This window comes from Camelus dromedarius, chromosome 5, assembly GCF_036321535.1.
Source record: "Camelus dromedarius isolate mCamDro1 chromosome 5, mCamDro1.pat, whole genome shotgun sequence".
NCBI lineage: Eukaryota > Metazoa > Chordata > Mammalia > Artiodactyla > Camelidae > Camelus > Camelus dromedarius.
The window spans coordinates 4,981,992-4,994,709 of record NC_087440.1 but is presented as its reverse complement, the minus strand read 5'-3'; the positions used below and the strand labels follow the sequence as shown (position 1 = coordinate 4,994,709).

Below are 12,718 nucleotides of genomic sequence, written 5' to 3'. Positions count from 1 at the left end.
GTGAGGAAAGACAGCACGAATTTTTTGGAGGTGACCTACAAACTGCATTTAATGAAACTTGTTCTAGTTTCATGGACACGGGGAAACTGGCTGACACCATGGCTTAGAACCAAGTATCTTACCAGTTCAGTCCATTTGAAAGTTAACTATGAGACAGGGCTCTGAAAACCACAAGCATTTTATGGATGTAATACGTTACTATTTATATTCTACTAAAATGGTGATTTTTTTTTAAAGCTTACATTTAGTCACACTGTTCTAACTCAGTGGTTCTTAATCACTTTGCACCTCACACTTTTGGGGGAATCTAAGGAAAACCATGGACTCCTTCACACAACAATACACATTAAGTACAAACTTCAGCCCACAATACAGAGAGCACAGGGGCCTTCGGGGTCCATAAAATGTTCTGCTCTAAGTAATTCACATGTAAGCTTTGCCTATAGATCACTCACCTTAAACACAACGTGCCGCTGACCATACTGACTCTATCCAGAGACAGGAATAGCCCTGCAGTGCTGGTGACACTGAAATCCCAATTAAGAGCCCTGCTACTGACCAGCAGTTTAGTTCGTTTGCAGCTCAAGCCATCTGGAATGTCTGCCACCAGTTTGGAGCTTTCATTGTCAGTTTCTCTATTTGGTAACCAAAGCCAAATACACAAAACCCAGAGCCATCAAAATACTTGTTTCTAATCATTATAATGAAAAGGCCCACTGAGATCGAGAGACTGGAACCACTTTCACAAGCACGGCTGCAAAGCAAACCAATCATAAGGAATGCACTTTGGATGCATCTAAAAGTTCTTAGGAAATCTGAAGGCTCACAGACATACATTGAAAGTATCCCTTTGGTATATTAAATGACCTGCTTCCACTGGTCTTTCTTCCTGACATTTTCTTCTCTTGACCACTCCTGCTGTTTATGAAAAACCTGTCCCTCTGCTCATGTGGACACATTTCCATCTCTAGCCACTACCCTTCCAGGTAAGAACTGATGCCAAGAAGGCAACTGAAGTTGCTAAGAGGTATTGCCTGGCCTGAAAAGAGCAGAAGTGGGTTCTGGCTGATGCTCAGGAGCAGGCTGGGACACCTGGCAAGATGTCTTAAGCATGGACAGACAGCTGGGCCCCAAAGGAGAAGTTTCTAAGCCTCCATGAGACTTGCTGGCTAGGAAGGGAAAGTTCCAGGCTATAGCTCTGATCCCACCACTAGCTTCCTGGGCCAGGCTGGGCAAGTCACTTAAATTCTCTAGGCCTGCGCTGTCCACCATGGGAGCCACCAGCCACACGCAGCCATTGAGTACTTGAAATGTGGCATCCGAATTGAGATGTACTATAAATGTAAGTTAATACACACTGAATTGCAAAAAAAAAAAAATTACCAAAAAGATGTGAAATCTCTCATTAATAATAATACTGATAAATGTTAAAATGCTAATATTCTGGATATAGAGTAAAAACATAACAACACATTATTAAAATTCATTTCATTTTTCTCTTTACCTTTTCTAATGTGGCTACTAGAAAATTCTGAGTTACCTGTGTGGCCCCCATGATATTTCTTAGGAACCTAGCTGGTTCCAGACCTCAATTTCTTAATCACTGTTGAATTAGGAAATTACGTGCTGAGCACTGGGCCAGAAACTGGAGACACAAATTGAGCAAAATAAACCTGTCTCTGCCCTCATTAGGAGGGGAAAGTCCAATAGACAGAAAAAGACCAACAGGTAATGATAACTGGATCACACACTATGCAAGCACCATGAGAGGGAGAGACAGGGACACCTCTTCCTTGAAGTGGCCTCGGAATGGAGCAGGGAAGGCGGGGCCCGGGCAGGGGCCCAGCATCTCCCCCACGTTTCCACTGCAGAAGTCGGCCCTCCCTGAGAGCCACGCGCCTCACCTTCCTTACATGATCTCAGGTACTGTTACCTCTGCAGTGAAATCACAAACTACTGAGGGCAAGGATGCTTAGATTTTCCTAGCCCTGATAGCACTTTACATATAGGAAGATCTCAAAACATCTGATAACTACTGCATGGTTTCCAGAGACAATGTCCAACATACATCAAGAATATTCTTTCTCCCCACCCCTCTCCACACACACACACACACACACACAGAGCCATCAAGTATCTGGAAGATGAACGAGTGACAGTGGCAGGTAGACTAACAGGAGAGAAATTATCATAAAAGGAACGGACACAAAGATAGAAGACGGGAAGAAAATAAGCAAAAAACAGTCTAGGAACCCAAACATTATCAAACCTGGGCAAAAAAATAACATGAAGAAACGAAGTAACCAAGGAGATTCAGTGACACGCGCACACGGTGCTGTTCCCCAAGGATCAATACAGCGCAAGTGCAGCTCACGGGTGCTTTCCTGAGCAGCCCCTGGGGGGGCCCCCGTCACACCCTGCAGAAACGCTGACTGTGCACATGGTCTGTGAGAAGAGGTCTTCAAGGGGCGTCCTGGCCGGTGACCTGTCCACCTCTACCTATAAGAGAGCCCAAAAATGCATGGACCAGAGCCATGTCTCTCACCACTGTCTGGTAAATGTCGGCCTAGGAATTCAAACAACAGAATCGTTTCCCCTGCCTCCCTTCACATCACTGCCTTATTCCTCTCAGAGAAATTCTCCTGTGTATTAGCTTATTTATTACACACAAGAAGTGAGACCCCATGGTCATTGTACCCCTTTTGAAATTGAACCCCGGAAAGAAATGAACATGTTCATGTGTATAAATGAGCTTCTGGACAACCCAAAGGAGCAGCACAGTGCATAACTGGACGCTTACAGAAACTATCTCTAGCTTCCAAAAATGCCTCTGAGATCCTCACAAGAATGGCCCCTCCAGCAAAGGTGTTTTAAATCCATTTGCAGCTGAAGCCCCTCGACTTGCTCCCACTTGGAAGTAGGTTGTCATGGATACAGCTCTCCACCCCCAACATCATCTCAAAAATGCTCAGTGCCAAGGCACACTCCTCTAACATGCTATTCATGCTTTCCCTTCATCCTACTCAACTGTCCTGTACTCCTTTTACCTGACAACCCCCCGCCTCTTTCGAGCATCCCCTTGCTAGCTCTCATTTTTAGAAACATTATTATGACAATTTTTAGTCATCCATAAATGGCAGAGCACCGTAACAGGCATCTGGACGAGAGGGAAACACCACCCTAGTCTATAACTCTTCATCTACTAAGGGATGATGTTTTTGAGATTAACATCACACAGCAAACCATTTCTAAACAAAATGCGAGACAGCCCAACATATTATCAATATTCTAACAGTGTTTTATTAATATATAATAGAACAAGTTTTCAACACTAGATCAATGAAATGATAAGTATGCAAAATATGCTACCATCTATGCTTGTTTAGGCTCTTTTGTTAAACCTACTAGGAAAGAAAACAAGTATTTCTAAACCCATTCTAATCTCAACCTACCTCTCTGACAACCTCTTCTGGTGTTTTGTAGTGGACAATGTATTTATGCATTTTTCCAGGGGCAGGTTCCCACAAGACATTCCTGGTGCTGCGAGTCACGTCTCAGAGTTCCAGGTCTCGAGGACTGGGCAAAGGCCCTGGAGATGCAGGACAAATTATTTGGTCCAGATGCGGTTCTCAACCACAAAGCTCTAAAGCATCCACACAAGCTTTCAAGAAGTTGTTTGGAGAAAACTTAAAGGTGCGCAGCAGAGTAACAAGCTGGTTATAATGACACAAGCACCATGATACTACCAGGTACAGCTGAATTCTTCTTAAGAAGGCTTCTTAAAAATAGGGTAAATTTAAATTTTTATTCCAACTCTAACTTCTCTATGTTAAATTTCTTCTACTCTATTTAAGTAAGTCTTATTTGTTGCTCGGCTGTATAAAGCATAATTCACCATTAAGTGTATAGCTCATGTTTCTTTACCAGATAGTTACAGCCGTTCAGAAAGAAATCAAAATCGGCGATATGCTCCCTTAAGAATGTGATAGAAAAACAAACGGTTACAAGGGTGAAGGGTGAAGATGAGCTGAACTTCAGCACAAAAGTCTAAATGGTTGGGAGAAAATCCCCATGAAAAATCCACGACGTTATTGTGGTACAATTTCTGTACAGTAAACTACACATATTTTAGACGCACCATTTGATGAATTTTGACAGACGTGGACACCTATGAAGACACCACCGCAATCAAGAGACCTAACATTTCCACTGGGAGTTTGAGATTTGCACTTGGAGATTTTCTTCTGCTCTCTGAGGCATCTCTCACTCTCTCTAGCTGTCTATCTAACCAAGTTCCTTTGTCTCTTTCAGCTCTGTGCATCTCTCTTCCTGAATCTGTCTCCACCTCTGTCCCTTCAGTGTTTCCGTCTCCGTGCCCTCCCATCCTCTGCTGTTGCAGTCCAGCCCCACATCCCAACCTAGAACCACACTCATCTCTCCTCGCACGTGACTCTTGGGACTTCTCCCCCAGCACTCCCAGCACACGCCTCCACCCCTGGCTGGCTCCCCACTCTTCCCATCTGCCACCACTCCACTCCTACAGACCACCAGCTCCTGATAGGACCCAACATATACAAGACAATTACTTGCTGTCAATTAACGTCTCCTGCCCCACCTTGCAGGCGCTTCTTTTCTGTCTCACCATGCTTGTCTCATCCCCTTCCCCTGTTGAAGGCTCTTTCCAACATCTTAATTTCCTTAGAAATGTGAGCTGAGATTCTTGACATTTAAGCCATCTCATTCATCCCAGCGTGCCCACCTCAAGAAGCAAGAAACAAAACTAGGCAAGGCCAGGGTCCTAGATGCAATCACTGACACTTTTCAAGAAAAAACACCTAAATGCTACTGAAACAAACCAGGAACACAAAAGGGGCTGAGCACACACATGAGAAGTGCAAACCACGAAGGAGTCCGTGTGCTCCATGCTGTCTGTATTATTCATTCCCAACATCTGAGCACAGGACTGGAGTGTCCTAGGTGATCAGTATGTTGTGACACTGAGTTAGTTGATTAAACAATTTACTTCACTGAAAGAGACTACTCGTATGTGCCGTAGAGTTTCTACTCCAACAAGAACGTGGAACATCTTGATCTTAAACTTAGTGTCTTCCACCAAAACCGCACTCACCCAACATTCCCGTCTCGCCAGTGCTGTACACCATCTTTCATGGATCTACAGTATCGACTGTAAGATGCTCCATTCCTTCCTGTCTTATTCCCCGATTGACACCTCACCAAGAACACTGTCAGACACCACTCAAAATCAGGCATGCTTAATATGGAAAGATAAACGCAAATCCTAGAACCAATGCAAGATGCTGCCGCAAGGCTAGAAATTATCTTAATTCTCAAATTTGACTGCAGTAAGTAATTACCCTGTAACTTATGCACAAATGATCAAATTATTGTTGGCATCATTGAGTAGAAGAAACAGCCCAATGAACATGATGTTCACAGCAACAAGGGAAGAAGGAAAACCAGCGCTGTCTTACAGGTGACCTCCCTTGTGCTGACAGGTTTGCTGGCGAGGTCACACAGGATGGCCTGGACCATGACCGTGTACTCGGTGTTGGCAAAGAGCCCCCTCAGCAGCACGCTGCTCCCTGTCAGCCCCACTCGCATCTGCAGATGGACACGCCGAAGGGAGTAAGATGCTCAAATTACACTAACTTGTAACCACTAGACTTTGTTTTCTTTTCCATTATATTTTATCAAAAGATATTGATTACACTTCCCCTGTACACAGTAGGTCCTAGTTGTTTTATCTCTTTTATGTATAGTAGTATGTATCTGCTAATCCCAAACTCCTCATTCATCCCTCCCCTCTTTCCTGTTTGGTAACCGTAAGCTTGTTTTCTGTACCTGTGAGTGTGTTTCTGTTTTGTAAGTTCATTTGTATCATTTTTTAGATTCCACATGTAAGAGATATCATACAATATTTATCCTTCTCTGTCTGACATAGTTCACTTAGTGTGACAATCTCTAGGTCCTTCCATGTTGCTGCAAATGGCATTACTTCATTCTTTTTTTATGGCTGAGTAATATTCCATTTTGTGTGTGTGTGTGTGTGTGTGTGTGTGTGTGTGTGTGTGTGTGTGTGTATACCACTTCTTTATCCATTCATCTGTGCATAAACATGTACATGAGACAACTTTTATTTTTTGTTTCTCTGAACTGCTTTTCCTTTCTCATGCTAATGTTTCCTAAGATGTGTCATGGGCCACAAATCTAACCTGTTTTTCTATTTCACATGTAAAGATATAAATGAGTTTGTAAGTCACCGCTGTTTCATGGAGACTCTAAAACAGTGAGGTCTTAGGAAGACCCAAAGATAAAGAAAACAAACATCTCCCACCTCTTTGGGTTTGGTCGGTTCTATGGCATTAATAGGCTCGTATAACAAGGTGTATCCAGTAGCCCCTCCCACTGGCTGCCACTGGACCTGCCTGGTGGTAGAGCCAACATCATAAAGATTGAGGTGGACTACAGGGACTGGCACTGTAGGAATGTAAAAGCAGACATCAGTCTAATTCCTCTTACTCTGCTCATTTTTCAATTGTTGTCTCCCACTTAATCATTGATATCTGTACATACTAAATAGAGAAGGGATTGCTGTGAGAAATCAGTGGGAGTTAATACAATCCTTTCCTTTCCAAAAAAAAAAAACCTCCTCAGGCTCATTGTTTATCTCCACCTCATACCCAGGGACTTCATGTTATAACTATTTCACAGAGAAAAGAAGTTTAAACTTAAAACGGCATTCCAGTGAGTCCATATGGCAGCCAAAACAGACCAACCTCCTGAGATTTCCATCTGTTTTTCTGGAACATCTTTAAGTTGATTTTTGTTCTTCAATCAGAGAATTTCATACATAAAAAATCAACACAGTATTTCATTTCATCCTTCTTTTTTAAAAATTTTAAACAAGCGTGCCATATACTAGTAAGTGAAACCTAGGGGACGATGGGCTTGTAGATCAGCCCATGAGGCAGAGTAAAAGGTTTACAGTCTCCTCTCCATGTAGCACCCACACAGCTTTCTATTTTTTGTCCAAAAATTAAGTTTAAGGTTTTAAGGAACTATCAGATTAATCCTGCCCATTATGAAATACATTATTTCCCACCTCTGCTGGTCTAACATGAAAGGAAATGAGAGAAGGGATAAGGACCTAAGAGACTGGGCAGTGAGTAGGGTCAATTCTTGCCTTGGAAAGAGTTACGCCCATTCCTTCCTCTTATGAGTGACCTCCCTCCTTCCCAGAGACCAGCCAAGAAGATGGGAGGAGGAAAGGGTATTTTCATATGGCTTCAGAAACCCTACCAGGAAGAGGAGTGAGGAACATCTTGCCCAAAAGCTCTACTCAAAGCCAAAGCCATCAGAGCTTCTCTAGCAAAGGCCAGAGTCCAAAAGGCAGGGGAGAAAAAGGGGAGATCTCACTGCCAGCATGAAGATCTGGCCACGTGCAGCACTGAACCCGGTCATTCCTGCACAGCTGCTCTTCCAGACAATCCTAGACCCACTCCCCACACGGTCTCTTCCCTTAAGAAGTGGAGAACTACTTGTAGATAGGTCATGGTTACACTAAAAGCCATATAGTTTAGGTGCCTAAGCAAATGAGATTTTGGGTGTTGACAGCTCTGATTTCATTAATAAATTGTAAGTAATTCTAAAAATGTGAAGAAAAAAAGGGGATAACTGAGAAGGGTACTTTTCCCCATGAGGTATCTGTGGCCATGACTACCCATTCCACCCCCGGGGCCCCGTGACGGCAGGACCAGCCAGTACAAGCAGAAAACCACACGGTGTTTATTGAGCACGAGCAGCGCACTCAGTAACTGTGCGCTGAATGGATACTGAATAAAGGAATGCTTCGGAAGGCTGACAAAAATCCCACTTGGACTTTCACCTCTTTATCTTAAAAAATAAAACAAGAAGATCTTTTTTTAAAAATCGGACTTACAGGTTTTTCTGTGTCCTTCATCCTCTGCCACTGAAGACATGTCAACAACGTACTCGGCGTCGGGCTTCAGGTCTTTCAGGACTGAGCTACTTTCCATCAGCTCACGTAAAACTAGGGGGAAAGTTAAAAAATAAAAACTTATGTTATCGCTTCCCTGTTTTCTACTACAGTTGCATTGCAGTAGTTCTGCAACGAGCTTTGAAATTAGATTTTAATGAGGCTCTTGTCATTTGTTTTTGGAAACCACCAGATTACAGTGAAATCTTGGACAATTCACACAATTTATTCTCCCAGCTGCTGCTTATCTGTAAAATGTGTGGGCAAAACTAGATCATCTTCCATGTTCCCTTCCTCCTCTATGATCTTGTATAAACTCATGGATAAATTAAGCATCCTCTAAGAAAATTTTAATTAAAAATTGTATTGCTATTCTGCAACTCTTAGAAACTGTAAGAATTTAAGTCAAGCCCTTTCCTTCTAATTAAGCCCAAACAGAAGTGCCTGCTTACCAAGAAATGGAGAGCACCCTGGACTCAGTTCAGCCTCCTCTCCGTGCCTCCTGCTCCTTGCCCAGCACTGTGCTCAGAGCCCTAAGGAGGAGGCCCCGAGCTCTCGACCAGGAGGACGGTGCTGCAGGAGGTGTCTACTCACCGCTTGCCATTCCCCTCCAGAAACTGGGTGGAATTCCGCCTTGTATCTACCCACGCTGTCAGAAGGAGGTGCCAGCTCACTCTCAAAGAACAATGCATTCGCTCAGAAATGATAGGTTAGAAGGTGCTTCCAAGTCACCTACTCGTGGAAATAAAGTGCATACGCTTTCTCCACTGTTAAGTAAGGTGATGACATTTAAATTAGGTTGAAAAGAGGGGCGGGTATAGCTCAGTAGTAAAGCGTGTGCTTAGCATTCACAAAGTCCTGGGTTCCAGCCCCAGTACCTCCATTAAAATAAGTAAATAAACCTAATTACCTTGCCTCATGAAAAGACAAATTTTTTAAGTCATACTTTAGAAAAATAAAAAACAAATTAAGTTGAAATGACTTTCCTCTCCATATTTCAAGCTTATAAACATATTCTTTCACATACTAAGTAGTCACAGTAAGTCAGTTTAGAGGCCCAGTCCCAGAAGTCCTCTCTGAACGGACAGTCAAAGGGCTCCTCAGCCTCAGAAGACTCAACCCTGAGCTCACTCTCATTAAAACTTGCTCCCCTTCTTCCGGTTGGCACCCCAAGTTTATCAGTCACCTGGAGCTCAAAACCTCTGAATCATCCTTGAACACTTTCTCCTTCTCTTTAACCTGGTAAATGTATCAATAAATGACTGGGGTCCTGACAGTTCCACCGCCTCTATCACTTGGCACCACCCAAGCTCACTGCCCTCACTGTCATTTTGAATATCTATATTCATATCTTATCTCCTTAACTGTAAGTTATGCTCCGCGCAGACAGAACTGGTTTCTTACACACACCTAGTTCCCTGACAAGATCTAATTGAGCGATAAAAGCAGCTAACCATTTTCTCATCCAAAACAGAGGAAGAACCACCAAATTTTCTAAAATTTGGTAAGATTCTACTTCCTGTGATTGTTTTCCCTGTGGAAACCAGTATAGGTGAAATGACTAATGCAGAAATATATTTGGAGTAAATATTAATGAAAATAGAAATACTCAGTTCAGTAAGACCATTAGAAAGATGTCCCAAATAATCATTATAGGAGAACTGATCCAATGACTTCATGAGCATGCCTTTCATTCTCAAATAAATCCGTTCTACTTTCTTTGTAAGCCAAAGCTGGGAAAAAGCATTTCCATTCTTAGTGTATCCTAATCTTAATTGTACCAAATTATCAAGCAATTTTACTGCCTGGGAAACTAAAAGGATGCAACTAGTACACAGTGTGTATTTAAAAAAAATTTTTCAAACAGATAAAAGACGTTTTCATCCACATTCAAAGTTCTAACTAAATAAAACTACAACTCTCTTAGCTAATCCAGGGAGAAGGGGGAGGAGGAGGGGGAGGAGGGGGAGGAGGGGGCGGAGGAGGGGGAGGAAGAGGCGGCTTTTCCCCCCCTTACCTATGCCCAGAACAGAGATCTGCTTCCACAGGCCTTGACTAGAGGCTTATTGGTGGGAGGAGATGGTGCCTACCCACAGCTGGTTTTTAAATTAAAATATCCTTAACTGTTGTTATTTCTGAACAGTAGGCTTATAAAGGATGTTTATTTTCCTTTGTGCTCTTTTGAATTGTCCCTAAGTTCTAGAATACACATAAAAATATTTTTCCTTCTTTGATCAAAACATATACACACAAACACCTCTTTAAAAGGAAGACTGCCTAGATACAACACCTCCTCAACATTCACAGCTTTGGCAACTGCCATTTTCACTATCCGAAAAGTCTGGCCCTGAAATGCATTACTTCAATATTTTGCAGCTTCATGAATATGAATCTCACCTCAGAGCTCATAGGTAGAAGTGAGTCCCATGGCCAGGGGACAGTCCCCTAGGCACTCAGCACCCACATCTCAGCCCAGCTTTATTCTCTATGTACCTTCACGTCTCTCATGAAGGATCTGAAGAAACTGCTTGATCTTTCCATTTGTACTTTACTGTGCTTCATGAGGGAATAAAATATATTTATGCACCATGGTTTTTGAAACACCTAACATTGTTGAAGGTTTCAGGACATACATTTTACAAGCGTCAGTCTCCCACAGTATATGAACAGTTAAACAGCATCCCTGTGGAGGACAGGGAGTAACACTGGTTTGTTGAAGCTGCTAGATGAGTTTATGCACTACATAAATTTAACAAAGCGGTAAGTGAAAAGTATTCATACACAATCCACATCTTGTTTCACTCCCCCAAAACAAATATATAAAGGTGATACAATACGTCAAAAAAAAAAAAAACAACAAAACTCGAATATGAAAGAGATGAAAAGATAGCCCCAGGTCCACTGCTTTCCTACTCCCCGCTGAGGTCATCACTGTGAGCAGAAGGCGTACGCTGCTGAAGAATTTTAATGCACATATTTTTCACCCTTATACAAATGGTAGAATTCATGGAGTAATCCTATTCATATTCCATGGATAGTGTTTTTTACTCTACAGTATTTTATACCTACCTTTCTGTGGCCTAGCTGTTGATCAGTTTTATTTTTCTTAAATTCCACAAGATACTAAACCAGTGAGCTACTGGTGGACACTGTTTCCATGAATATCTTTTACATACGTTACTGTCCACATTCACAAGGGAAACGACTATGTCTAAAAAAACACCTGTTAAAAATGGTGATCACCACCCCTCTGAAAACAACTGTGCCTACTCATACTCCTTCCATCAGTATGAGCGCGCCCACTTCCCAGAACCGTCACTAACAATGGATTCATCTACATCGTTTTGACCAATTTTGCTTCACTTACACTTTCTTGAATAAGTGAGACTCAGTATTTTCTTCAGATGTAAATTGACCACGTGCATTTCTCCTCCTTATTCATGTATTTGCCCAACTACTTTTTTTCATATATACATTACAAATATTTGTTTCAAGTTTATCATCTTTTTCTACTTTTGTTTATGGCATTGTTTACCATTATGCAGTTAAATCTATGCATTTCTGGCCTTGGTGATATACTTAGAAGGATCTCTCCCCGACAACAAGATCAAAAAGATGTTTTCCTATAATGTCCCTGTGGTTTTATTTTTCACACTAAATCCTGAAACCTCTCATTACTTTGGGAAGATATGAGTTAGGGATGAAATTCATGTCTCCCACATAAATTGTCATTTACAGTAATACCATTTATTGACTACTTTCTTCTATCCTCCACTGATTTGAAATTCTTCCTTTGCCATATAACACATCCCCACCTACACATTCCTGCCCAGCACCTGCTGCATTAGTACTTCTAGGCCATGACTTGCTTCATCTCTGCCCTGCTCCATTATTTTTAAAACTTTTTTAGTCTCTCTTAAGAGTATCTGTGTATGGAAGAAATGCTTAAGTAATTAGAGTAAGTTTAGGGAGTAATTTTGGGGAAAACTGACATCTCTGTCATGTTGGGTCTTCTCACCCAAGAACATGCCATGGCTCTGTCTGTCCTGTAATGCTTTATAATTTGTTCATCGGGGTCTTGCATAGTTCTCATTAACTTTATTAAGTACTCTGAGCTTTCACTGCAACTGCGAATAGGACCCTTTGCTATATACAGGAAAGCAATTGTTTTGCCTATTAATTTTCTATTTGGCCATCTGACTAAACTTTACTTTTTAGCTCCATGTTAACTTATTTACCAAATTAGTATCTGCATTTAATTTTTAACTGAAGTCTGGAAAGGCAGACCTCCCGCTCAGTCCTGCTCTCCAGAGACGGCTACCGGGACACGCTCCTCCCCCACGTCCAGCTGATCCTCTTGAAACGTTCTAGGTGTGTCGATACCTTGGTCTTCCCTCTTCGTTATTTATTCTTGGTTCTCTTCCTCATCGTCCCTCACTCAGACTCCTGACTGTAATGGAAAGTCATTAGTGCTCCACTGGTGTTACAACATGGATAATCCATGCCTATTCCTGTAATAACAGCACTTTTTCTCTTCTAATATTAGGAAGTATGATTTGGGGGGAGAAGAAAAATTAAAGTGCCCAAATATAGATTTTGATAAAATTCCAAATCCATTACTGATTAAGTCAGTCTTGCATTATTGGAATACATCCTCCTTGGTCTCCATTGCTTTAGTACAGCACTAAATTCTATTTGCTA

At 42.0% G+C, this 12,718-nt stretch overlaps 1 protein-coding gene across 10 annotated transcripts in view; it reads right to left on the bottom strand.

Moving 5' to 3' along the window:
* The window catches only part of LOC116153395 (ubiquitin carboxyl-terminal hydrolase 3), a 213,828-nt gene that overhangs the window by 56,808 nt on the left and 144,302 nt on the right, over nt 1–12,718 (bottom strand). For 7 of the 10 annotated variants that reach the window (XM_064485514.1, XM_064485516.1, XM_064485513.1 and 4 more), the window contains one exon: nt 7,961–8,071. The exons of 2 other annotated variants lie outside the window; for them this stretch is intronic. In XM_064485514.1, the coding sequence (XP_064341584.1) occupies nt 7,961–8,071 (111 nt within the window). Of the gene's footprint in view, nt 1–3,452; nt 3,590–7,960; nt 8,072–12,718 lie in introns of all 10 variants that reach the window. One more of the 10 variants, XR_010380831.1, reaches the window with a different exon arrangement.